Here is a 24,447-nt window from a genome sequence, read left to right as displayed (position 1 = left end):
CCTCCAGCAGTGCCACCAGCCCTGCAAAGGGCCCTCTAAGGCACTCCAGGCTGCAGTCATGATCCTCCTTTCTCTGCATACAATGCAGGGTTCCACAAGACACAATGACGCAGAGGGGCTGCCTACAGACCGAAGCATATGGGTAGAAGAGGACAAGAGCCGGTCAGAACGGGGGTTAGAAACGTAATTCGACCTGTTTCTGTACCCCCCAGACATAATAAGCATTTAACCCTTGCAGTGTGGGGACCCCACTACAAGGGTAGATTTTTCCTATTTCCCAGAGTTGGTATTTAACTCATCAGCATCTACCAAAAACCAAAATATCAGTTTTAGATGGTCTAACTCTTTAAATGACTGTACAGGTCTCTTTATTAGGTATTATACAGAAATGTTTTTAGCATCTGTATAAAATCCCATTATGTAAGGCCCTGGTGCTCAACCTGCAGTCCGAGTGCCACATGCAGACCTGTGCAGACCCCAGCAGTCAGCAGTGGAAGTGTTTGTGATCTAGCAGTTTATGTAGCATGTCTCCAGTCTCTCTCTGTCTCCTGCATGGTGTCCTCAGTCGCAAACCTCCCCTGTTGCATGTCTGCAGTCTCTAATCATCTCCTCTGTTATGTCTGAAGTGTCCTTCAGTCTTCTGTTATACACCATAGTGCCAAATGTATTGAGACTCCTGCCTTTACACGCACATGAACTTTAATGGCATCCCAGTCTTAGTCCATGGGGTTCAATACTGAGTTGGCCCCGCCCTTTGCATCTATAACAGCTTCTATTCTTCTGGGAAGGCTGTCCACAAGGTTTAGCAGTGTGTCCAAAAGTACATTTGTGATGTCAGGCATTGATGTCGGAAGAGAAGGCCTGGCTTGCAGTCTCCGATTTAATTCATCCCAAAGGTGTTCCTACCCAAACTCGCTCATCCATGTCTTTATGGACCTTGCTTTGTGCACTAGTGCGCAGTCATGTTGGAACAGGAAGGGGCCATCCCCAAACTGTTCCCACAAAGTTGGGAGCATGAAATTATCCAAAATGTCTTGGGCCCACCCTCCAAATCATTGGATTCAGGTGTTCCAATCACCTCCATGGTCACAGGTGTATAAAATCAAGCACCTATGCTGACTCCTTAAGAGTTCCCTTCACTGGAAGTAGGGGGCCAAGCCCAACCCCTGAAAAACAACCCCACACCATAATCCTCCCTCCACCAAACTTTACACTTGCAGTCAGGCAAGTACTGTTCTCCTGACAACCACCAAACCCAGACATGTCCATCGGATTGCCAGACAGAGAAGCGTGATTCATCACTCCAGAGCACAGGTCTCCACTGCTCTAGAGTCCAGTGGCGGCATGCTTTACACCACTGCTTCCGATGCTCTCTACGCACTGTTTCTGTGCGAAGATGAAGGCCACACCAAGTTTGGAGGTCTTTAGTTATGGACAATGCAGACAGTTGGTGACTTCGGCGCACTGTGTGCTTTAGCATGTGCTGACCCCGCTCTGTCATTTTACATGGCCTACCACTTGGTGGCTGAGTTGTTGTTGTTTCCAGTTGCTTCCACTTTGTTATAATACCACTAACAACTGATCGTGGAATATTTAGTAGCAAGGAAATTTCACGGATGGACTTATTGCACAGATGGCAACCTATCACAGTACCACGCTTGAACTCACTGAGCTCCTGAGAGCGACCCTTTCTTTCACAAATGTTTGTAGAAGCAGTCTGCATGCCTAGGGGCTTGATTGTATACACCTGTGTCCATGGAGGTGATTGGAACACCTGAATCCAATGATTTGGAGGGCTGACCCAATACTTTTGGCAATATAGTGTACTGTATATTGAATATTATGTGCAGCTCCTTTGAGCTCTCAGGAGCCACAGTTGAGGCCCCCTTCATCCAAAAAGAAAGTTCTGGCACATCCACACTCCTCATATGCTGGTATTGAAGAGAAAGCACTTTATACATCAACCCCTGGTTTCACTGTGAACTGTTAGACAGGGTTAATTCGCTTTGTTGCCGGCTGGCAGGTAAGTGAGCTGAGAATTTTTGTTGTTTTTTTGATATGCGTCACCCTTTCATGTGCTCCTTGCTGTAAAGGCCAGTTATAGGTTGGGTTGGTTGCCATTTGTTTGTACTTTGCACATCACATCACAGAGGGGAAAAGCAAGAGAAGGCCCCCTACACCTTGTAAGTTGACAACCACTGATCTAAGGGCTTGTTTATACCTGTGTTGGTTTGTGAAGAGCGATCAGCAGTGGATTGCTTTTCACAGAGTGGTGCTGGTGCAGCTGATAGGCAGTATCACCTTCTGATAGTATCACCTTTTGACAGATGAACGGACTGCTTGTATGGGAACACCATACAGCAACCACTAGCCTAGCATTTGTGTCGCGGTTGCAGCACAGCTTCATTAACTTGAATATGCCACATTCCACGGTGGTATTGCACACTGAACTTGACAAGTGATATCATTTTTGCTGTGCCATGAAGCAAATCATCAAGGATGTGGCATGTGTCTGGCTGCCTTTTCAGCTTAAGGGGGATGTAAAATCACAGCTCAATTGCATATTTTTACTGCCCCACAATCATACATGCAAACTAAGCCTAAAACATCCTTATGGCTTGTTCACACATGCTTTGATCTCTGAATAGTGATCCATGTTCTGATCACATTTTAGAGAACATTAAAAGGCAGTGAGGTGGGGTTGTATTGCCTCCTCACTGCCTGCTTTAACCACCTGTACCCCGCACTAGCATGCTGAAATTGTGTGCTTGCAGAGCAGCCCCATTTACTTGAACAGCAGCAGGGGGTATAATTCTTGCTGTGAATCAAAGCATTGCAGCTGCAGCATGTGTACATCACCAGCCACTGCCTTGGCAGCTAAAGGATGGGGGGAGGCAAAAAGCATCCCAACCACAGAGTTTTACCACCCCTCAACCTCTAGTGGGAACGAGCACTTAGGTACTTTCCCAGGTGGAGCAGGATCATTAAAGAACAATATAAATGGAAAGCATTTTTGTGTCACTCACCTATTCTTGCACATCTTTGGGATTTAAGGTTGATGGTTAACTATATGAATATATTAACTGAAATCATTTCTGCAAATTGAAATACAAGTTCTGAGATAAATGTGCTGACAGTTTATTTTCTGTTTACTGTGCAGGGTGATGTAGCTGTATATTGGAGACCTTCATCGGAGTTCACGGGCAACTTGTAAGTAATAAAGCCAAAATGTTTACAGTATTTAATTATTAATACATTTTTATGATGATTAGCAAGTTAACTGGTAATCTATTTGAGATCTGCTTTCCCAGCAGTTTATGAATTCCCATTGTCATACATTATGTACAGTGTTTGCTCTCAGCAGTAGAGCTGTTCTCTTTCAAGCATCACCCCGACCCTAACATGTTTCAGTCTGTGTGCAGAGTAGGGAAGGGTCAGAATCTGGTGGGCTTTTATTGCTCTTTCTGTAGCCATTGGGTAGATTTTGTCTCTCTTCTAATGTGGTCCCTGAGACAAGAAAGAAACAAAATCTTATAAATAGGGACTCAGACATTCATTTTTAAGTAGATTCAGTAGAAGAGTGAACCTCTCAGGTGTTGATAAAAGTGGAGGATCCCTAAGAAACTTGAAGGCTTACTTAGAGTTAGAAGAGCCATTTCACACCTAGTGCCATGACTGGCATTTTTCTGCACTAGAAGGACAGTGACTGCTGGAATATTCTGGAAACAATTGTTTTCTGGGTGTCCTATTTACACTGCAACGCAGCCTGGAGCTGCAATGCAGTGATCTGTGATAAAATGCTGCATTTTATTAAGGTGTAATCCTCCTGCGCTCTTAAATGCTACCTAGGGTGGGGAGCTGCCAGCACCCAATCATTAACAATATGAATAATAGACAATATTAATTAAACTGGTGCAGCGCTTAACTTCAATAAACTTTATTATAAATAAATCAATATATTTACATACATGACAATTACCTGTGAATAAAATGTGAACTGATCCACTCTGGGATCTATAGCATACCCAAAAATGTGATTGAACAAAATGGTGTAAACCAAATGAAATAAAATCAATCCAGAAACCTGGAATAAAGTGAACAAAGTGAACTGATCCACTCAGGGATCTATAGTGACAGCCAAAAAGTGATTAAACATGGTGACTTGATAAGACATAGTGATGAACAAAAACAGTCCAAATGGGACTGGATAATTGTGAAAATAAACCAAAAAAATGATATTCACAAATCCCTCATGTGTGACCAATATCACACACAAAGCACCCAATTCACAGTGACTGAAATGCCAAAGAATAGAAAAAATAAATAAATAAAATTAAAAAACAAACAAAGTGGCAAATCCGTGAATCCCTATAAAGGGATGAAGCTCCTCTGTGTGTGCTATTATTATTATACAGTATTTATAAAGCGCCAACAGTTCGCTCAGCGCTGTACATTTTATATCATCATCAAAACTTCTGGTGACAACATAAAACTTCATCATCCTTCAATTTCAAATAGTGATGCAAAATATACACAAAATTCAAATGAATTGATAAATGTACAATATATAAAAAATGTACACATCAAAAATATAAAATAGACACATATATAAAAAGTTCAAAGCTGCAAAAACACCAAGTGATCCAAGGATTTTTCAAACGTGCAGGTGATAGGGTGGATGTGCATAACAACCAATGGGAAATAATCCTTAAACGGCTGAATTGCCCCCTCACCTCCTTGCTGTGACCCAAAAGGGCCAAAGCGATTGTAGGATCACAAAAGGATTCTTCACGGTAGGATTCCCCTCTCCCTATGATATCCTTCCAAAAGAGGTGATATCCCCTTCACTGATATGCATTTAAGGCAACACGGTCCCCTCCAGGCATGTATAAATGTGATATAGCCCACTCACATTGAGATCAAAGTGAAGACATAAAAGAGATCTTCCATAGGGTAAAACCGTTTAATATAGTATAAAATACATGTATAGCCAATTGCCCACTCACTTTTCATTCAAAAAACACAAGCAGTAAAACCACATGCTATGGGTGTACTTGCATGGGTTTAGGTGTAGCAAGATGGTGCCAGGCCATCTAAACCATGTCACAGTGACAAACTAAAAACGTGCCACCGTCCGTGTTATTATTAGTCCATATAATCAAATTGGGAATAATAAAGTCCAAAAACACAGCCACTGCCCGTGACCCGGAGCTGCCCGGTGAGGTGATGCCGATCCCCAGGCTGTAAGGGGGCGCTCCTACTATTGTGCACTGAGGATAGCAGTGCACAGTCTTTGTGAGTGGCTTTTTGATCTTTTTGATACATTTTTAAGGATTTTAATCAAGTGTATTTTATAAGGTGAAACACCTCTTGAGCTGAGGAGCCATTGCAGGTGCTTGTTCTTAGTGTTGCATTAGTGACCAATTGAAGAGATTAAAGCTGAGGCCCCTGGAATAGGGGAAAGTGCATGGCGATCTATTTGCTACATAGGGCAATGAATCCAGGTGAGCACATTGAGTGAACGGTGGTGGCATTAGGAGTTTTCTCACAGAAGACATAGAGATGTTTTTGTACTTTATTATTCAAACTTTTACTATATAGACTAATAATAAAACTGTTGACTGCACATTTATACAAGAATTAATTGCACTAAGAGTTATTATACACTCACCGGCCACTCTATTAGGTAAACCTGTTCAATTGCTTGGTAACACAAATTGCTAATCAGCCAATCACATGACAGCAACTCAATGCATTTAGGCATCTAGATGTGGTGAAGACGACTTGCTGAAGTTCAAACTAAGCATCAGAATGGGAAGGAAAGGGGATTTAAGTGACTTTGAATGTGCCCTGGTTGTTGGTGCCAGATAGGCTATTCTGAGTATTTCAAAAACTGCTGATCTCCTGGGATTTTCACGCACAACCATCTCTAGGGTTTACAGAGAATGGTCCAAAAAAGAGAAAATATCCAGTGAGTGCTATCATGTTAATATGAATCAAAATCTCCGAGGAATGTTACACCTTGTTGAATCTATGCCACAAAGAATTGAGGCAGTTGTGAAGACAAAAGGGGGTCCAATCCGGTATTCCCATATGGAAGAAAAATATATTTGAAATATATTTTTAAAAAATATTCTTCCCAAATATATTGCCATATATTTGAAATGCTACAATTTTAACCATATTCAATATATTTCAATAAATATATATATATATATATATATATATATATATATATATATATACACACTGAATGTTGAAATATGTTTTTATTACAAAATATATGAAAAATATTTTTACAAATACATTTAAAATATACTGTATGTCTTTAAAAATACAAATCTACATTTTTGGAATGCATTTACAAATATATGTAAAAATATATGTTAAAATGACTCTTTTATATGTTAAAAACAAACTTAAGAATATATTTTTTAATGTATTTATTTATTGAAATATATTGAATATGGTCAAAATTGTAGCATTTCAAATATATGTCAATATATTTGGGAAGAATATTTTTAAAATATATTTAAAATATATTTTTCTTCCATGTGGGTTAGCAAGGTGTACCTAATAAAGTAGCTGGTGAGCGTATATAATCAGTTATACACTGAAATGTAGATTGGTCAATACTTTTTATATCTTGATTCTTGGTGACTGTATAAAACACATATCCGTGGGATCAACAATCATTGGAAAATTTTCTTTAGTAACAACTTTTAACCACTTCAGCACTGGGCCAATTGTGACACTTCTCACATACATGTAAAAATCTACTTTTTTTTGCTAGAAACTTACTTAGAACCCTAATTGATAGATAGATAGATAGATAGATAGATAGATAGATAGATAGATAGATAGATAGATAGATAGATAGAGACCCTAGAGAACAACATGGTGGGTGTTGTAAATTTTTATGTCACAAGGTATTTACACAGCAGTTTTAAACACTTTTTTTTTTTTTTAAATACACTTTATTGAATTTTAATGTACAAAGACACGATATAATACCCAATTGTTTGGTAAAATATAAAAGATTAATTTATTCCGAGTAAATAGATACAGTACCTAACATGCCATGCTTTAAGATTGCACATGGAACGGTGCCAAATTATGGTATACAAAATCTCCATAAGTCTTTGCAGGTTACCAGTTTAGCTCTATGCAGGAGGCCTGGTGCTAGAATTATTGCTCTCGCCATACTGTTTGTGGCAATACTTCACATGTGTAATGCAAACACCGTTTATATACAGTATGCATGCACAACCTACGTATATGTTCGCCTTTGTATGGTGGCGACAGAGGTGCTTTAAATTTTTTTTTTTTCCTTTTATTTTATTTTTTTTTTTTTACACTGTCTATGTAAACATTTGTATCAACTTTATTGCTATCAAACGAAACAACATCTCTTGTGATAGGATGGGCAGTGACAGGTTCTCTTTATAGAATGATCTATCTATTAGACCCCAGATCTCTTCTCTTCCCTTAAAAGTATCGGGTCAGAATGGTTTGAATGAATGCTTTCACAGACTGAAACCGGAAGTGACAAATTACTCATTGCTACCAGTTTCTTAGACCCTAGAGATGATTTGGGATGTTGCAGTCCTCGGTCATCTCAATGGTAAGCCGGCAGAATGGTGGGCTTCAGTCAGCAAAAAAAACATTTTTTATTATAATATAAATCTTGTATCAAAAATTCTCCATTGGAGGTATTTCGTACAAGTTGGGAAAAGTGGGTACAGTTTAAAAATTCAGAGGTATACCTAGAATATGTGAAATAAGAAAAAGAAGGGAAAGGGGATAAGTATAGTACAGTACAATACCAGTAATAGCTAAGGTTCAGGATTTCTAGAATGAAGTTAAAAATACATAATCAAAGAGGGGGGGTAGGAAAGGGGAGGGGTAAAAGGTCACCGAGAGTAAGGTTATTTCTGGGGAGTGTTATGACAGAAATGTGTAATGTATACTGTCTGTTTTATTAGCTTTTGTACATTTAATATGGTGATTTGAAAGCAATAAAATATTTAAATTAAAAAAAAAAAATTCTCCAAAGGATTAAAGTGTTTTATAAAAACCCCACTCTCTATACAAAGCCCACCCAGCCACTACAGTTTTGTTACTGAAAATATTTGTTCTAGGTAAATATATATTTATTTACAGGGAATTTAGCAAATATTTCAAATCCTTACATGCTTCTGTTCTGTAGATATTGAGAAAGGGTAATTCCATGTAATTACTGAAATATTTCAAACTGGTGCAATGAAAGACATTCTGGCTTTACTGTAATATATTATCTGATATCTATATCAGCTTCAGTTGACAGTGTTACTGATCCTTGCATACTATAAACTATAATGTTGACAATACAATAATGTTATTATGCTGGAAATGTTTTTTAAATAACCATAGGTTTCTGTATTCAGATACAAAGGTGAAGGCATTGTGGCTGGAAAGCCAGAAGATGTTTGGCAATGTTTAAAACCAGAGGCGGGTGGATTGAGAGTCAAATGGGACAGCAATGTGGATGATTTTCAACTTTTGGAAACCATAACTGAGGTAGATATATCTTTTTTAATAAAGGAGGGATCATGATACATTGTATGTTATGCTTAAAGCAGTATTAAACCCAATAAAAAGAATTTATTATATTGCAGTTTACCAATTCTTAGATATGGTGGCTCCATTCACTTTCTTCTTTTATGCTGCTTTCATTTATTTTTAACAGGTGATCTGGCTAGTAAGTCTGTTGTTTTTCATTTTCTTTAGCAGGCCGAACTGTCCAGCAAAAGTGGCAGTTAGAGGGTTCAGAAAAACCATTTGACACTGACAGGCATGCTTACAATGGTCCGCTTTTTATTCATTTATGTAAAACCTTAAAAAAAACTGTTGCTGTAACTTATTAATAAGTGTTAGCTGGATCTTGGCTTTAATTTGTTAGTCAAGTTATTTTAAATCTGCTAGTCTAAGATTACCCTCTCCCCACACTGACAATGGTTTTGTCCAAAGGTGTCTCTATTGGTGGTGTAAAGGGGAATAGGATCCTAGATTGTAAACTTGAAAGAGCAGGGCCCTCGAACCCCTCGTGTATTGTTTTGTTACTGTATTGTCTCATGTACTGTCCCCCCTATAATGTACAGCGCTGAGCAAACCTTTTGGCGCTATATAAATACTGTATAATAATAATAAGAGGGGCCCAAGGACAGAGCCTTGGGGTACCCTAACAGAAAGATGAAGAGCAGCACAGGAGATAGAGTTGTAGGTGACACAGAAGGTTCCCTGAGATAGGAGAAGAACCAGGAAAGAGCAGAGTCACGAGAGTGGAGTTTATTGAGGAGGAGTGGGTGGTCGACTGTGTCAGAGGCAACGGAAAGGTCTAAGAGTATGGAGTAATGGACATTGGTTTTAGCAGTTGAGAGGTCATTAGCGAGTTTTATTGGGTAGTTTCAGTGGAGTGTTGTGGGCAGAAATAAGACTGTAGGGAGTCAAGAATGTTGTGTAACGCACCCACAAGAGGGCCGTGGGTTGTTGTAGTTCACAAGCACAGTCACTGTAGAGATGATGATGAAGATGATGAACAGAGCTCTCCCTCTCATGTGCAGAAGCTGCCGGCAAACACAAAGGACAGTTCAGGTAGGCCACATCCCACTGGGCCTCCTCACAGCCTCCTTCCTTCTTCCTGTCTACCTTGCACCCGAACTCTCCTCCAACTGAGCAGGCTCTAACACTTTTAAGGGTGTCCAGCCCCTTGCCAACTTCCTGTCGAGGATTGGCTAGACCCCCTCAAGAGTGCAGCCAGCCACTCCTCAGATCCACTCACTGTCCCTAGAGCCTTCCTCCAAAAAGCCCTAGAGCAGGGGGAAATTCCAGAGTGGCTGGACTGCAGAGCCTGTCAGCTCCTGAGCAGGATTTGACCTTCTGGCTTGCACACCCAGCTTGCTACTCAGCCTTCCCTACTGACAAGATTCTAGCTCCCCCTAGCTAAACTAGGAGTATGCTACATACAAAAGTTTGGATTCCTAAAAAACCAAATGTTTGACAACTAAGGTATAGGTGCAGCAGATGTATTGGGTGCCTGGGCCCATAAGGTCAGGAGACCCAGTCATATTCTACATTCCACACATAATTTATCATTTCTCTTTCCACATACATACTAGAAAGTAATCAGAATTCACTTCATATAGTCACTAAAACTGCTTAAAACTATAACAGTAAAATGTTAACATGTAAGACATATTGCTAATAATCAGGGGTGGACTGACCATTTGGAAACTCGGGCACTGCCCGAGGGCCCGGGGTTAGTAGGGGGCCTCTTGAGATGCCCCTGGTACCTTTTTCATAGGCTTTTTTGAGTTTGGGCAAGGACATAGGGGCCCCATGATCCCCTATTGCCCGGGAGCCCCATGAGTTGTAGGTCCTGCTAATAATCATATTTCAGTAAAGATGTCAACCATAACTAAATTTGAGACTGTAGTACTGCTGTATGGCAATTACTGGGTTTGTTCTGCATGAGTATTTAATGAAGTAGTAAGGCATTTCATTTACTGTGTTGTGCATTGGATGGATCAACTTTCATGCAGGGCTTACTAAATCCAGAAAACATGTTAAAGCTTAAAGTTGACCTGTCACATTCTAAAAGTTAAAGTGGAACTTCACCCTCCCAATCAACATTGATTATATTTAATCCTTTTGCTGCTAGCATTAGTAAATACAAAAGAAATTATATCATATTTACTTGTTTAAACTTTTTTTTTTTTACATCAGTTACTTTCTGGTTTCTTGCCTAGGCAAATGATGTCATACTTCCCAGGAGTCTTCAGGAAAGGAGGAGGGGTTTCTTAGCCAAGAACACCCTCCTGTATGCATGCTTCAGATAAGGACAGATAGATTCCAGGAAGTAAATGCTACATGAATCATTTACCCTTACTCAAGATGGCCTCGGCCAGAAATGATAGGGGGTGTTTTTCAAAGCGATTTCTCAACAAAATAAAGCATGGAGACATGGATGGATGGGGGAGTTTAATTTGAATATTAAAAATGAATTAAATAGTGTTTTTGGTTTGTGGAGCTCAGATGCAGTGAAGATCCACCTTAAACTGTGCCGGTAGGCAAATATGAAAAAGGCTTTAGTAAGGTTCCATTATAGCCGACCTTCACTCTTCTTTGCTGTAATGTTGATTCCCACCCTCCTCCCCTCTTACTACATTTGCACATAGAATATAATTTTTTACAAATTGTATATAGTATACAATACAAGTATCCAGTATATAATATTTTGAATACTAGGAGCTCCCACCTTTGTTGCCAATGTGAGAATGACCTGGCCCCAGTTGCCCATAGGGATACTCACATAACGCATCCTGGGAGATTTGGGCACTAAACGCCACACTGTGCAAGTGATAGGAAATATCCAACACTCACTGCGCATGTAACATGGTACATCAACTGGGGGCCAGCAGAAAGAGGCAGAGGGCCTCCTGATAACAAAAGAAGAGAAGACATGGGGTGTGATGGTGGAATGGATTACAGCATACAACACTGGATTCATTGGGAGGGTGACTAGGTTGACTAGACAACTCAGTGGACAAGGTAAAATGAGAAAATGAGAAAATTGTAGTTATGTTCCTCTTTCATACTATCCATACCAAGCCCCAAAGGTGAGAAAAGGAGATGCTCATGAAATAAAAGCCTCAATACATTTTTATGACATCTTCCAATACCCTGATCCATCAGAGTATGCAAACCCCTCCAATGTGTTTCACTCTGTGTGAGAAGTCAATGTCTACAGGAATCGTCTCCCAGTATCAATGAGAACTCACTGCTCTTGTGCCCAATGGAAATATTTGATTTTTCTGTTCTGTCACATTCCTATTATGCTCATTTATATCAATCTATTTGTTAGCATAGAAATTACCTTGTGATCAGGCCATTTTATTGAGTTTACTCTACATTTCTGCTCCTGGGCTAACATTGTCATTCTGCTGCTATTGAGATGGCTTTGTCGGCACCCAGAAACTGTCATGCACATCATGACACTTTCAGCTGGTGGGTGTGTAACTGGGCATGGTCTTGTGGCATTGACAGAAATTATGTGACATGCTTTAAGGCATCTAAACGTGAAGGAAATAAGTATTTGATCCCCTGCTGATTTTGAATGTTTGCCCACTCACAAAGAAATGATCAGTCTAAAAATCGAATGGTAGGTGCATTGTAACGTAGCAACAAAACATTCAAAAGAAATGCATGTCTAACAAATTATGCACTGATTTACATGTTCATGAGGGAAATACGTATTTGATGCCCTATCATTCAGCAGGATTTCTGGCTACCAGGTGTGTTTTATACAGGTAACAAGCTATTAGAAGCAGTCTCTTAAAGGGAGTGCTGCTAATCTCATTTTGTTACCTGTATAAAAGACACCTGTCCACAGGAGCAATCAAACAATCAGATTCAAAACTCTCCACCACGGCAAAGACCAAAGAGCTGTCCAAGGATGTCAGGAACAAGATTGTAGACCTACACAAGGCTGGACTGGACTACCAAACTATCGCCAAGCAGCTTGGTGAGAAGGTGACAACAGTTGGTGCAATCATTCGCAAATGGAAGAAACACAAAACAACTGTCAGTTTACCTAGGTCTGGTGCACCATGCAAGATCTCACCTCGTGGAGTGTCAATGATCATGAGAACAGTGAGGAATCATCCCGGAACTACACGTGAGGATCTTGTCAATGATCTCCAGGCAGCTGGGACCACAGTCACTAAGAAAACAATTGGTAACACACTACGCAGACAAGGATTGAAATCCTGCAGTGCCCGCAAGGTCCCTTTGCTCAAGAAAGCACATGTCCAGGCCCATTTGAAGTTTGCTACTGAACATCTGAATGATGCAGAGGAGGACTGGTTGAAAGTGTTGTGGTCAGATGAGACCAAAATCGAGCTCTTTGGCAGCAACTCAACTCGCTGTGTTTGGAGGAGGAGGAATGCTGCCTATGACCCCAAGAACACCATCCCAACTGTCAAACATGGTGGTGGAAACATTCTGCTTTGGGGGTGTTTTTCTACTAAGGGGACAGGACAACTGCACCGCATCAAAGGAATGATGGACGGGGCAATGTACCGTCAAATCTTTGGTGAGAACTTTCTTCCCTCAGCCAGGGCATTGTAAATGGGTTGTAGATGGGTGATCCAGCATGACAATGACCCAAAACACACGGCCAAGGCAACAAAGGAGTGGCTCAAGAAGAAGCACATTAAGTTCCTGGAGTGTCCTAGCCAGTCTCCAGACCTTAATCCAATTGAAAATATGTGGAGGGAGCTGAAAGTTCAAGTTGCCAAACGTCAGCCACCAAACCTTAATGATTTGAAGAGGATCTGCCAAGAGGAGTCGGCCAAAATCCCTCCTGAGATGTGTGCAAACCTGGTGGCCAACTACAGGAAATGTTTGACCTCTGTGATTTGCCACCAAGTACTAAGTCATGTTTTGTGAAGGGGATCAAATACTTATTTCCCTCATGAACATGCAAATCAGTGCATCATTTGTTAGACATGCATTTCTTTTGAATTTGTTGTTTCTATTCTGTCTCTCAGTGTTCCAATACACCTACCATTCAATTTTTAGACTGATCATTTCTTTGTGAGTGGGCAAACATTCAAAAAAATGGAAAGAGGTGATCAGCACAAATTAGCTCAAAGGCCTGGGCTATCCTGGTGTTAGGTGATGGTAATAATGATGATGGTGATGTTGAGGATGACTGTAATGGGGGGGGCCGTATGGCACTAAGGGCAATGCTCCCAAAAAGTACTGTAGCAGACTCTGTAGGATGAGAGAAGGAGAAGAAGTGCCTCTAAGTGCAGCATAACACTTTATTAAGGATCAAAGGTAGGAACACTCACATTACTGAGGTAAAAGAAATGCATAAAACCGTGGTACGGTGTAACATCGGACAGGTGGGTATGCAGAGTAATGAGCTGTCATCGGTGTGGAGCAGTTATTTCCTTCACTGTATATATAATTTATCTCGGAAACATGCCCAAGCAGGATACATCACTTCCAGCAGTGATACAAGAGCATGCCCAGTTGCATGCCCGTCCGCTGAACAGTGTTATAGTGTGCATGGAAATTGTGGTCCCGTAACCATATGAAAAAAAGCTATAAATCAAGCAGTTTTCTTATTTTGAACTTTGTAACCTGCAAAGATGACCATTAATGGACTGTTTGCTAAGGTAGGGTTTTACAACTACTTTAACAATACTGCTGAAGGGTAAGAGTATTGTGGTACTTGCAATGACCTGTGCTATTGTCCATCTTGGCCCCAAACCCCACCTCCAGCTGTCAATAAGCAATTCTCTCTTCAATTCAGTAATCCATTAGTGAAGCTCTGGGATCTGACTGTTGAACAGTGATAGTAATGATTAGCTCAGAAAGGAGACCTAATATGGACTTGAACGGAAGTTGAGGCTCATTTAATCCAATAAACCTAGAACCCAGATGCTCCAAATGGATTGCTTTTGAGGATTATCAGTACATGGTGCTGGCCATTGTGACTATTGCTGGCTCAGTCAGTGTTTAGGACTTGCAGGTTTCCTTTTACAATGACTCAGAAATATGAGGTTCTCTGGAAGATCCAGCTGCTTCTCCTGAATATTGAGAGGATGGATTGTAACAGATCCGGCCTTACACAATGATGCACTGGAGACAAGTTATCATGCTGGGACCACATACATTTGCAGAGTCAAAACCAGTCCAACCAATCAATTCCTTTTACATATAACATACATACATATTTACATATTAAATCTAAAATGTTGCTACTTTCCATAGTAATCAATCAATGTTTATGGACAATTTGAGCTGTAGAAATAATTGGAACATTGCCTCAACTATGTTGAATATTTATTGTGGTCAGCAATTTGATTTTCTTACCTTGACTATTGTTACCAATTTTTAAACATGGTGTGTTATAATGCTGCCTAATTCACCCAACTTCTCACATATAATTCTCTAATTTTATCCTCTTAATAATTTATAATTGTTCAAAAGAAGTGCCAGGTTATTTTTCATATATATTTTTCTTGCCCAGTGTTTTGGTCAATCATTGAAAAACAGTATAAATGCCTGTCTTTCGATATTATAGTTATTGTTTCTTTAACAGGATATCTCGATCTGCCGAACTGTAACCCCATCTGCAGCAATGGGCATTATCGCACCTAGAGACTTTGTAGATGTAGTACTGATCAAGAGTTATGAAGATGGTTCTATAGCATCTAATGGTGAGTACCTGTGGATAAATAACTGCTCAGCAACAATAGGGACTTCATTGACAAGTTATAACAGTGTATTACCAAAGTATTATATGCTGTTGTGTTCTCTAAAGATTGGGAAGCCATACCACTAGGGTTACATGGGGTTACTAGTACATGTACAGGATGGTAGATTTTAGGACTTTTTTGACAAAGAAGACTGGATGGAGCCCATAGTAGAGGTCACTTTGGTGTTGATTTACTAAAACTGGAGACTGCAACATCTGGTACAGCTGTGCATGGTAGCCAATTAGCTTCTAGCTTCAGCTTGTTCAGAAGTTTTGACAAAAACAAAACTGGAAGCTGATTGGTTTCCATGCAGAGCTGCACTAGAGTTTGCACTGTCTAGTTCTAATAAATCAACCCCTTTTGGTCCACAATTTAGATAAACATCCTACCTTCTACTGTCTGGTAGCCAACAAAGAATTGTGAATATTGACTGTGCGATGTTTTGTTCAGTCTAGTGATCAGCCACTGGAAGGAATGTGCCAGTTTAAACTACTACTGGAAGTGTAGACTGAACAGTCCAAAAAAACATTTTGGAGAGAGCAGTCTCTTGAACAGATGCTGCATGTCACAAAGGGGGAATTCATGTGTATGAATTGTTCATGGACCTGCTAACTGGCTGACATGAAGGTAACTTTAGCACCTCTAAATAATTCAGTGACATCTGAAATTGATAAGATGTCAAAGACAGCCTGACTGGCAGATCAAATTAATTTGCATTACACAGGCCAAGGTTAGGCACACACATATGATTTATAATCAAGAAGACTGAGGATGGGAGATGCAGCTGCAGTGTGCTGTCAGTAAGACAAACTGAGGATGGGGAGACTACTCTGAAGGTCAGGACTGACCTCTTTGTCTAATTCTCTGGGGAGAATTAACAAAAAGTGGTGCAAACACAAGCTTGCACCACTCTTCTAAACATGAATAAATTGAACAGATGCTGCTCCTAATTAAAAGCCTCTGTGATATGTAGGAGTGATCAGTTCTCTGTTCTGCCATGTCTGACAGCACAGAGAACATGGAGCACCAATTTCTCTGACTCCCCTCCTCATGCTCAGCTCAGAGAGGGATGCAGGGAGGAGGTATATTAACCCTACAGGCTCTGCTCATGTAGCATAATTACTGCACAAGCAGGGAGATGGATATGCGCTGTCTGTCCGCTGGCAGCTCATATTCCATATGACAGGTTACACTGGGCCAGAGTCTGTGGCAGTTTTTTTTTATAAAGAAAATTGCTGCATTTTTGCACAAAAATTGTCAACAAGCCTGTCCTCTTTTGTTACACAAAACCACAGGTTTTATTTGTGTAGCATTACAAGCTTGGGCACAGTAGGGGCCAGCCAGCAGCATCAGTTGATAAGGAGCACATCAGATGCTTGTACAGCATCCTTTTTTACCCCACTTTGACCCCTCTCTGTCAGCACTGGGGTTATATTATCTACATTATACAGAGAAGCTGACAGAGAAGATAAATACTGGAATACTCGTCAGTAGTCAGTGTAAAATAAATCACCTCTGATGTTGAGTGTAGATTCTGCTGCATTATGTAAAACTTTTAGTTTAGTTTTTTACTTTTTACTTAAAATGAGGTGCCCCGAGATTATACATAATTTTAAATGGTGCTTTGACTAAAAAAAAGGTTGAGGAACACTAATCTAGATATTGATGGAGGAGCAGATTTTCTGAAACTAACTCATCCTTAGTCTTGATGGTGGTGCATGACCAACTAAAGATTGGAAAACGCTGATAAAAATTATCCTTTTTGTTCTGTTTTTATTTTAGCAACAAATGTTGAACATCAAAGCTGTACTCCCCAGCGGCACTTTGTTAGAGGCTTTAACCATCCTTGTGGCTGCTTTTGTGTTCCTGTACCTGGGTAAGGATGGCATGACTGCTAACATGAGTTATTGTATACTACATTATCTTCAATTAAAAGAAGTGCTAAGGAAAACAAAGACCAAACCTGCCACTTGGGGCAAAATCCAACTCCAGAACATACAGTTCTTCAGTGCTTTGGTCAAAGATGCACAACATATAGACATGTGGAAGATAATGATGCACTCAGACTGTAGCGCTATCCCCATAGGAGCCGCTCGATAGAATGGGTCTTCTGTTCTTTGCCTCGACCTTCTCAACGTCAGCATAAGGTTGAGTGTACAAACAGACAATATAACAGGAAATAACTGAAAGTAATACTGAGTACCCAATAGTGGTGCTATAACAAAGAAAACAGGGACCAAACCAGGTGGTTATGGCAAATTTAGTATATTGTCACCCAATATGATTGGTAACTAGGCAAGCATAAAATGGATTAACAATGGTACAAAACGCAACTTAGCCTACAAAGTGATTAACAGTAAGAATTAGGCATAAGATGACATTTGGCATCCAGCTCAGCATAAGCAGTAGCAAGGCCACCTCAAGTGCAGCAGTGAGCAGTAGTAAAGTTTAATCTACTGAGTGCTGGAACTATACAGAACATGTTTGGCACCGATGCTAGTCCAAGACTGACATGGGTATGCACTGACCAAAAGAAAAGGAGGATGGTAACAGAGGGACCAGGGAAACAAAAGGAGATTGCAGGATAATTAATATGGGAGGGGAAGTCCTTGGAGATGTTTTTCTGCCGGCTATCATTGGGGCTCTTTAAGAGGGTCAGTGCACTTAACAACAGTCCCAGTTAACCCTCATGCAGTATAGGTATGATATAGTCTCAGCACATGTGCTAGGTAGATGTGGTTCAGATGCGGTAAAAGTTCAGTATAATACGATATAGGGTTGGTAAAGGTGCAGTCTAGGTTTGGAATAATTGCAGTATATATAGAGTGCAGTATGGGTGCTGTATATTCAGTGTCCTGCCTCCAGTAACTCAGTCCCTGCTAGCAGTGTGAATAATGACAGTGCCCTCTCACCAATCCCTGTGGTGTGCCTGTGTTCTCTCGCTGCAGAAGGTGGGCCCCCTCAGTCTCTCCACAGAATGCTTCAGGAGATTCAGCGGTGGCAAGCAGAGGGTGAGAGGATGCCCTGTTCTCCAATCCCAGATCTCAGGCTTGGTGCTGACTGGTCTGGCCTCTCAGCAGTGTGTTCAGCATGCAGCAAGTGTGCTCTCTTCAGTTCCCTCACTGCCAAAAGGAAAAACGTTCCTGGGCATCTTAATAAAAATCATTGTTCCACTCCTCCCAACACACATATTGGGACCTGTATTGTAAAGAGTCTATTCCTCCCATTATATAGTTGTCATCTCAAACCACAACTCCCAGCATTCTTAGAGCTCTGCATAAATGTCTTGATCTTGGCTCTGACTCTCCCTCTGCTGACCAGAGGAGAATATTGTAGCACAAAATCAGTATTTTAGTAGAGAGTAAGATCAAAAGGCAACGTCTCCTTCTCCATATTGATGTAGCCCAGAACCTGGCTTGTAACTGTCATTGCCCAACTAAATTTACAAATATACTCTTATGATGTTGCATTTGAATCTAACAGAACTTGTTTTTGGGGGTACATGGATGCACATTTTGAGCCTTCCTTTGTCCGTGTGTGTAGTTTGCTTTGAGCAATTTGCAAATAAAAATGTAAGTTTTCTATAGTGTGTGACAGGAAAAACCCCTTTTTACCCTGTACAATCAACCCTTTGGCCCAATATATATATATATATATATCTTTTTACAGAAATGTATAAGCTTAGCATTGCAATTTCCAGTTTTATATGCAAAGTACAGTATTGTCAGATTGTGCAACTACTGATTTGCTGCACTCTGCACATTTAACATTTACTATAATACAAGCTATTTAAACTTTATGAACCTGGAATTTTTTTTTTGGTCATAATTTAAAATACTAGTTTTTGCAATAGCTATAAAGTGGCATTTTTATTAAAGGAGAAGTACAGCCAAAGCTATTTTGGGTAAACTTTTCCTATACCAAATTAAAAAAGAAAAAAGCGCCACTTACAAAAAACACCAAAATGTCAGCAGCATATCTCACCCAAAATAAATTTTGGCAACAGTAATCCTAATTAAAAGGTATGCGCTAATAACAAACTTATACAAAGGTGTATATCATCATCCAAAAAACATTAGTGTTTTAAATAAATAATTATAGTGTCAAAACATAAACTAGTGTCCAAAAAATATATATCTTCAGTGACTTGAACCAATTGTGAAAAATCCACCACCAAAGGAGATTAAATGAACTCACCAGAGCTAATGGCTGGTCAGATTATAAACCAGCAACAACGCTTGTGCTCTGGGAGCAATGAACCCGATGTCCAAATAGATATGGTGATGTTTCAGATACTTCCAGATAATAATAATCACAGACAAACAACTTTGCAGCCCAAGCTCTTATGATGAACTTCTCCACTCTTTCTCATACCTCCATGAGAGCATGCAGTACACTCAGGGACAAAAAAGAGAACATAATGGTGCAATACGTTTTTTTCATTTATCTCTTTAATAAAAAAGGTATAAGGAAACTGCACCATTATTCATCATAAGAGCTTGGGCTGCAAAGTTGTTTGTCTGTGATTATTATTATCTGGAAGTATCTGAAACCTCACCATATCTATTTGGACATCGGGTTCATTGCTCCCAGAGCACAAGCGCTGTTGCTGGTTTATAATCTGACCAGCCATTAGCTCTGGTGAGTTCATTTAATCTCCTTTGGTGGTGGATTTTTCACAATTGGTTCAAGTCACTGAAGATATATATTTTTTGGACACTAATTTATGTTTGGACACTATAATTATTTATTTAAAACACTAATGTTTTTTGGATGATGATATACACCTTTGTATAAGTTTGTTAGGTCCAGACTGACCTAACTCAGCTGGTCCAGACTCACGAAAGACCCCGGCTATAAATTCAGGATCCATCCTGATACCTGGAGCAGCAGCTGCCTCAGCCTTTCAGCAATCCACAGAGAGCCTGAGCCAGCCATTCCCTCCCACTCCACAGTCCGATGCTCTAATGAGTGCTGGAAGAGCAGAGCAGAGAGCCAGTGATTGACAGTCACTGGCTCTCTGCTCAGTGAAGACTGAAAACTGAGCTATCATCGCTCGTTGATCACTCAGTTCTCAGTCTTAGAAGTGGCAGAGTACAGATGCAGCTTCACCCACCTAGGTGAATATAAGTTTTTTTTTTTTTTTAAACCCATAACTCACTTTTAATACTCTATTAATGTTAAGTAGTAACTTGAGGACACTTATCTTCCTCCTAAAGATTCTGAGCACAGTCCTTGCACCAGCCAATAATGGGCTAAGCTTTACTGGGACTCCATAAACAATGGGATCTCCTCCTCCTGGATAAGAACCCCTCTGTTCAAGGCTTCAACCTATTTATGCTCCCTCCCCGCCACCATCTGAGCACCCTCTCAGGGATTGGCTGGGACTGCATAAATATTCAGCTGCTGATTTTGGCTCTCCCAACTCACTATTCTCCAAAATCCTCCTGAAAGCAGGGGGAAGCAGTCACACCTGCAACCAGTGAGACACAGAACACCCTCACAAGCATCTCAACTGATTAAATTGGTGCTCAGAACTCAATTTACTTAACCTAGCACCTATCTAGGTGCTATTTTAGTGTGAACATCTATGATGGTGGTCAGGGGTCTCCAAACTTTCTACACAAAGGGCCAGTTTACTGTCCTTCAGGCTTTAGTGAGGACCAGATTGTGGCCAGTGGGATTACAAAATGCTCCGACATCAGTGGGCATAAACAATGCACCATCATTGGTTTTTTGGGAGCAATAGCGCCCCATTTCTTTTATCAAAGGGAAGAATAGTTCACCATCAATAGTGTCCCATCATTGGTGTCAGTTGGTGGAATAGTGCCCCAAGGGCCAGATAAAGGCAAGTAAAGGTCTAAATCCAGCCTCTGAGCTACAGTTTGGAGGACGTTTCTCTTCTGGAGGTCAGGAATCTGAGGATATACTCTAAGCGTTTATTTTTTTAATTTAAAGTAAATACGTGCCTTGCTCATTCAATACATAGCAGCAGATTTACTTTAACCTCCTCACCCCAAGTGGCAGTTCTTGCTCACCTCATGTTTCATTCAGTGCGAGGATGTGAAGGAAATACCTGGAATTAATGAGCATGTCACTCACTCCGTGTGATAGTTCTGTCCCAATCAGTGCTGACACATGGGAAGGTCAAGGGGCCAGTGTAGGCTACAACTCCAAAGTCTCAGATCTTATACGGGGCCTTTCTTTCAGTCACAGCAACTGAGCAGAGCAGTGTCAGAGTAATACAGAGGTAAGTATATGCATCTGTGAAGGTCTTGCCCTGCGTGGGCTCACTTTATTAAAGTGTATCTGAAGCCAAAAAAAGTTTTAGATAGGTTGCCTGTGTCCCGCTGAGGAAACTCACTCTCCTGGTGACCACTGTTGACTAGACTAGAAGTGTCACTGGGACTAAAAAGGGGGAAAATCCCCCCCCCCCCACCCTCAATTATTTTTTTTTTCAAAATTGTTTTTATTGGTTTTTAGAAAAATACTCTACAAAACAAAGCCTTTGGGCATTACCTGGCTCAAAAGAAAATATAACCTAAAAGAACAATCCTAACAGTAGTCACAATTGCAGGTACCCCTCGATCAACGAGGGTAGCAGCATCCACATGAGCAAGGTAGGCAATCTGGAGGTAGAAGTTAGGGGCTATCATATTGATTAGGCACATATCAACTTTCAGAAATATAAGCAAGAAAATTAGGAGTATAACACAATAAATAATAAAGTGCAGTATGAGTTATGTATAGCCCATGGGAAATGCAAAAAGGTGAAGATGGGGTAGAAAATCCAAAATTTTAAGTTGTGATCAGAACAGAAATAGAGGGGAAAAATTCCAGTAGGGACACTTGTTCTGGTGACAACTGTCTAGGGGATTTACCTCATTGTGGAGAGATGTCCTGTCACTTCCTCTTGGGTTTTTACGAGATTGGAATAAAGGGATATCTCTCAAATGGGGTAATAATGGCAACTAAAAAGTGACACGGTTTTAACTATTCCCTACTCTACAAAGAAAATGAAAAATGTTGGTTTGACATATACTTTAACTAAGCAAAAACTGCAGTATGTGGTATTCTACAGTAACCAGTTAGTCAATCTGCACCAAACTGTTGCTGACATTTGATGGTATACATGATATGATGCATTATACATTATTATTTCCATGTACTTATTTTTTTCTTTATATTTATTTCAGAGAGCCAGAGAAAACACAAGTTTTGAGTTTCTTCCAGACGGATCTTAGTGGCTACCTTCCCAAATCTGTGGTGGAGTCTTTTTTTCCATACAGCATGACTCAGTTTTACAGCAATCTAGCAAAGGCTGTTAAAACATTACATGTATGACACATAGCATGGCCTATTAGAAAACAAAGTATAGTGTTGCACAAGCCGGGGTGAGTTGAATGATGCAAAGAAAAAAAATATCACACCCTGTATAAGAATTCCTGCACTACTCCATTGTGACACAGTGGCACTTGTTATTCAAGAATTTCTATGCATATTTATTTTTACCCACATAGTTTATACATTTTTTTTATTAAGAGTATCTGTTCAACATAATTCCAAAAGAAACACTGATAAAATTAAAAACATATTTTATATATTGTGTTTTGCATTTATTCAGTTGTGTTAAATGGGCTGTCAAAGTGTAGATATTTTTATGAACTCTAACACAAAAACCTATTATCTCCTAGATTGTAAGCTCCAAGGAGCAGGGCCCTTCTTTCCCTCTTGTATTGAACTGTATTGTTACTGTATTGTCTCCCTTTATATTGTAAAGCGCTGAGCAAACTGTTGGTGCTATATAAATCCTGTATAATAATAATAATTCTCTTGTTATGGTGCTCATGGGAAGGTGCAGGTATATGACTAAGAATGATGGGGGGGATTTCTACTCCGCCGAGAAATTCCTTCCGGATTTGCTAATGGATGAAAGGGACATGTGTGTGCTGTAAAAAGAAATGTTTGGTCCCAAATTAATTTCCAGTATGTTGGTAAATTTCTGAATTGTATTATGTTATCTAATGAGGATCCTAAGTGCTGGTTATCGCTCCCTGCCTGCTTTCATCAGGTCATGTTTGGCCAGCCTTTGTTTGTAACTTGTCCATTGCCTGTTTTTTGTACTTCCAATGGCATTCAAACATCCTTGATGTGTCTGAGAGCAAACCATTGCCTTAGCCTTGCAAGGTAAAGCAATACATTCACTCAAATGTCAGGTCCCCAGGCTTATTCCTATTCAATGCTCCCTTACCACTTCCTCCAAAAAATATACCCAGGTCTTCCAAGAATGGGGTTCTTGTGACTCCCCACATGGAAGAAAAACATATTTGAAATATATTTTAAAAATATTCTTCCCACTCCACTCACTCCAATCATAGGTTACACAGGGCTAATGACTCTTTCTACTCACAAGGTCCATTCACTCAGTACCAGTGTTGTCTCTTGAGAAAATGAAGACTGACCAAAATTGGAAGAAGAATGGAAGAAAAATATATTTGAAATATATTTTAAAAATATTCTTTTGAAATATATTGACATATATTTGAAATGCTACAATTTTGGCCATATTCAATATATTTCAATAAATATATATATATATATATATATATATACACTGCATGTTGAAATGCGTTTTTATTACAAAATACATGAAAAAATATTTTTAAAACTAAATTTCAAATATATTGTATGTCTTTAAAAATCTGAAGAATATATTTTTAAAAATATATATTTTTTTAAATATATTCTTCAGATTTTTTAAACATATAAAAAGTCCTTTTAACATATATTTTTACATATATTTGTAAATGTAGATTTTTAAAGACATACAGTATATTTGAAATGTATATTTGTAATAAATATATTTTGTAATAAAAATGCATTTCATCAACATTGTGTGTGTGTGTGTGTGTGTGTGTGTATGTATGTGTATATATATATTCATTGAAATGTATTTTGAAATATATTGAATACGACCAAAATTGTAGTATTTCAAATATATGTCAATATATTTCGAAAGAATATTTTTAAAATATATTTCAAATATATTTTTCTTCCATTCTTCTTCCAATTTTGGTCAGTCTTCATTTTCTCAAGAGACAACACTGGTACTGAGTGAATGGACCTTGTGAGTAGA

The 24,447-nt window shown here is 39.6% G+C and overlaps 1 protein-coding gene across 1 annotated transcript in view; it reads left to right on the top strand.

The window, feature by feature from the left end:
* STARD5 (StAR related lipid transfer domain containing 5) overlaps window positions 1–22,912 on the top strand; it is a 30,663-nt gene extending 7,751 nt beyond the window's left edge. Inside the window, exons 3-7 of the mRNA XM_089676406.1 lie at window positions 3,161–3,210; window positions 8,427–8,559; window positions 15,155–15,272; window positions 17,094–17,187; window positions 22,508–22,912. Of these exons, the coding sequence (XP_089532532.1) occupies window positions 3,161–3,210; window positions 8,427–8,559; window positions 15,155–15,272; window positions 17,094–17,187; window positions 22,508–22,655 (543 nt within the window). The 3' untranslated portion in view covers window positions 22,656–22,912. The remainder of the gene's footprint in view (window positions 1–3,160; window positions 3,211–8,426; window positions 8,560–15,154; window positions 15,273–17,093; window positions 17,188–22,507) is intronic.
* The last annotated feature ends 1,535 nt before the right edge of the window (window positions 22,913–24,447 follow it).

This window comes from Staurois parvus, unplaced genomic scaffold (genome assembly GCF_062004578.1).
Source record: "Staurois parvus isolate SC_StPar_1 unplaced genomic scaffold, SC_StPar_1.0 ptg000168l, whole genome shotgun sequence".
Classification (NCBI taxonomy): Eukaryota; Metazoa; Chordata; class Amphibia; order Anura; family Ranidae; genus Staurois; species Staurois parvus.
This window is presented reverse-complemented; position numbering and strand designations above follow the sequence as displayed.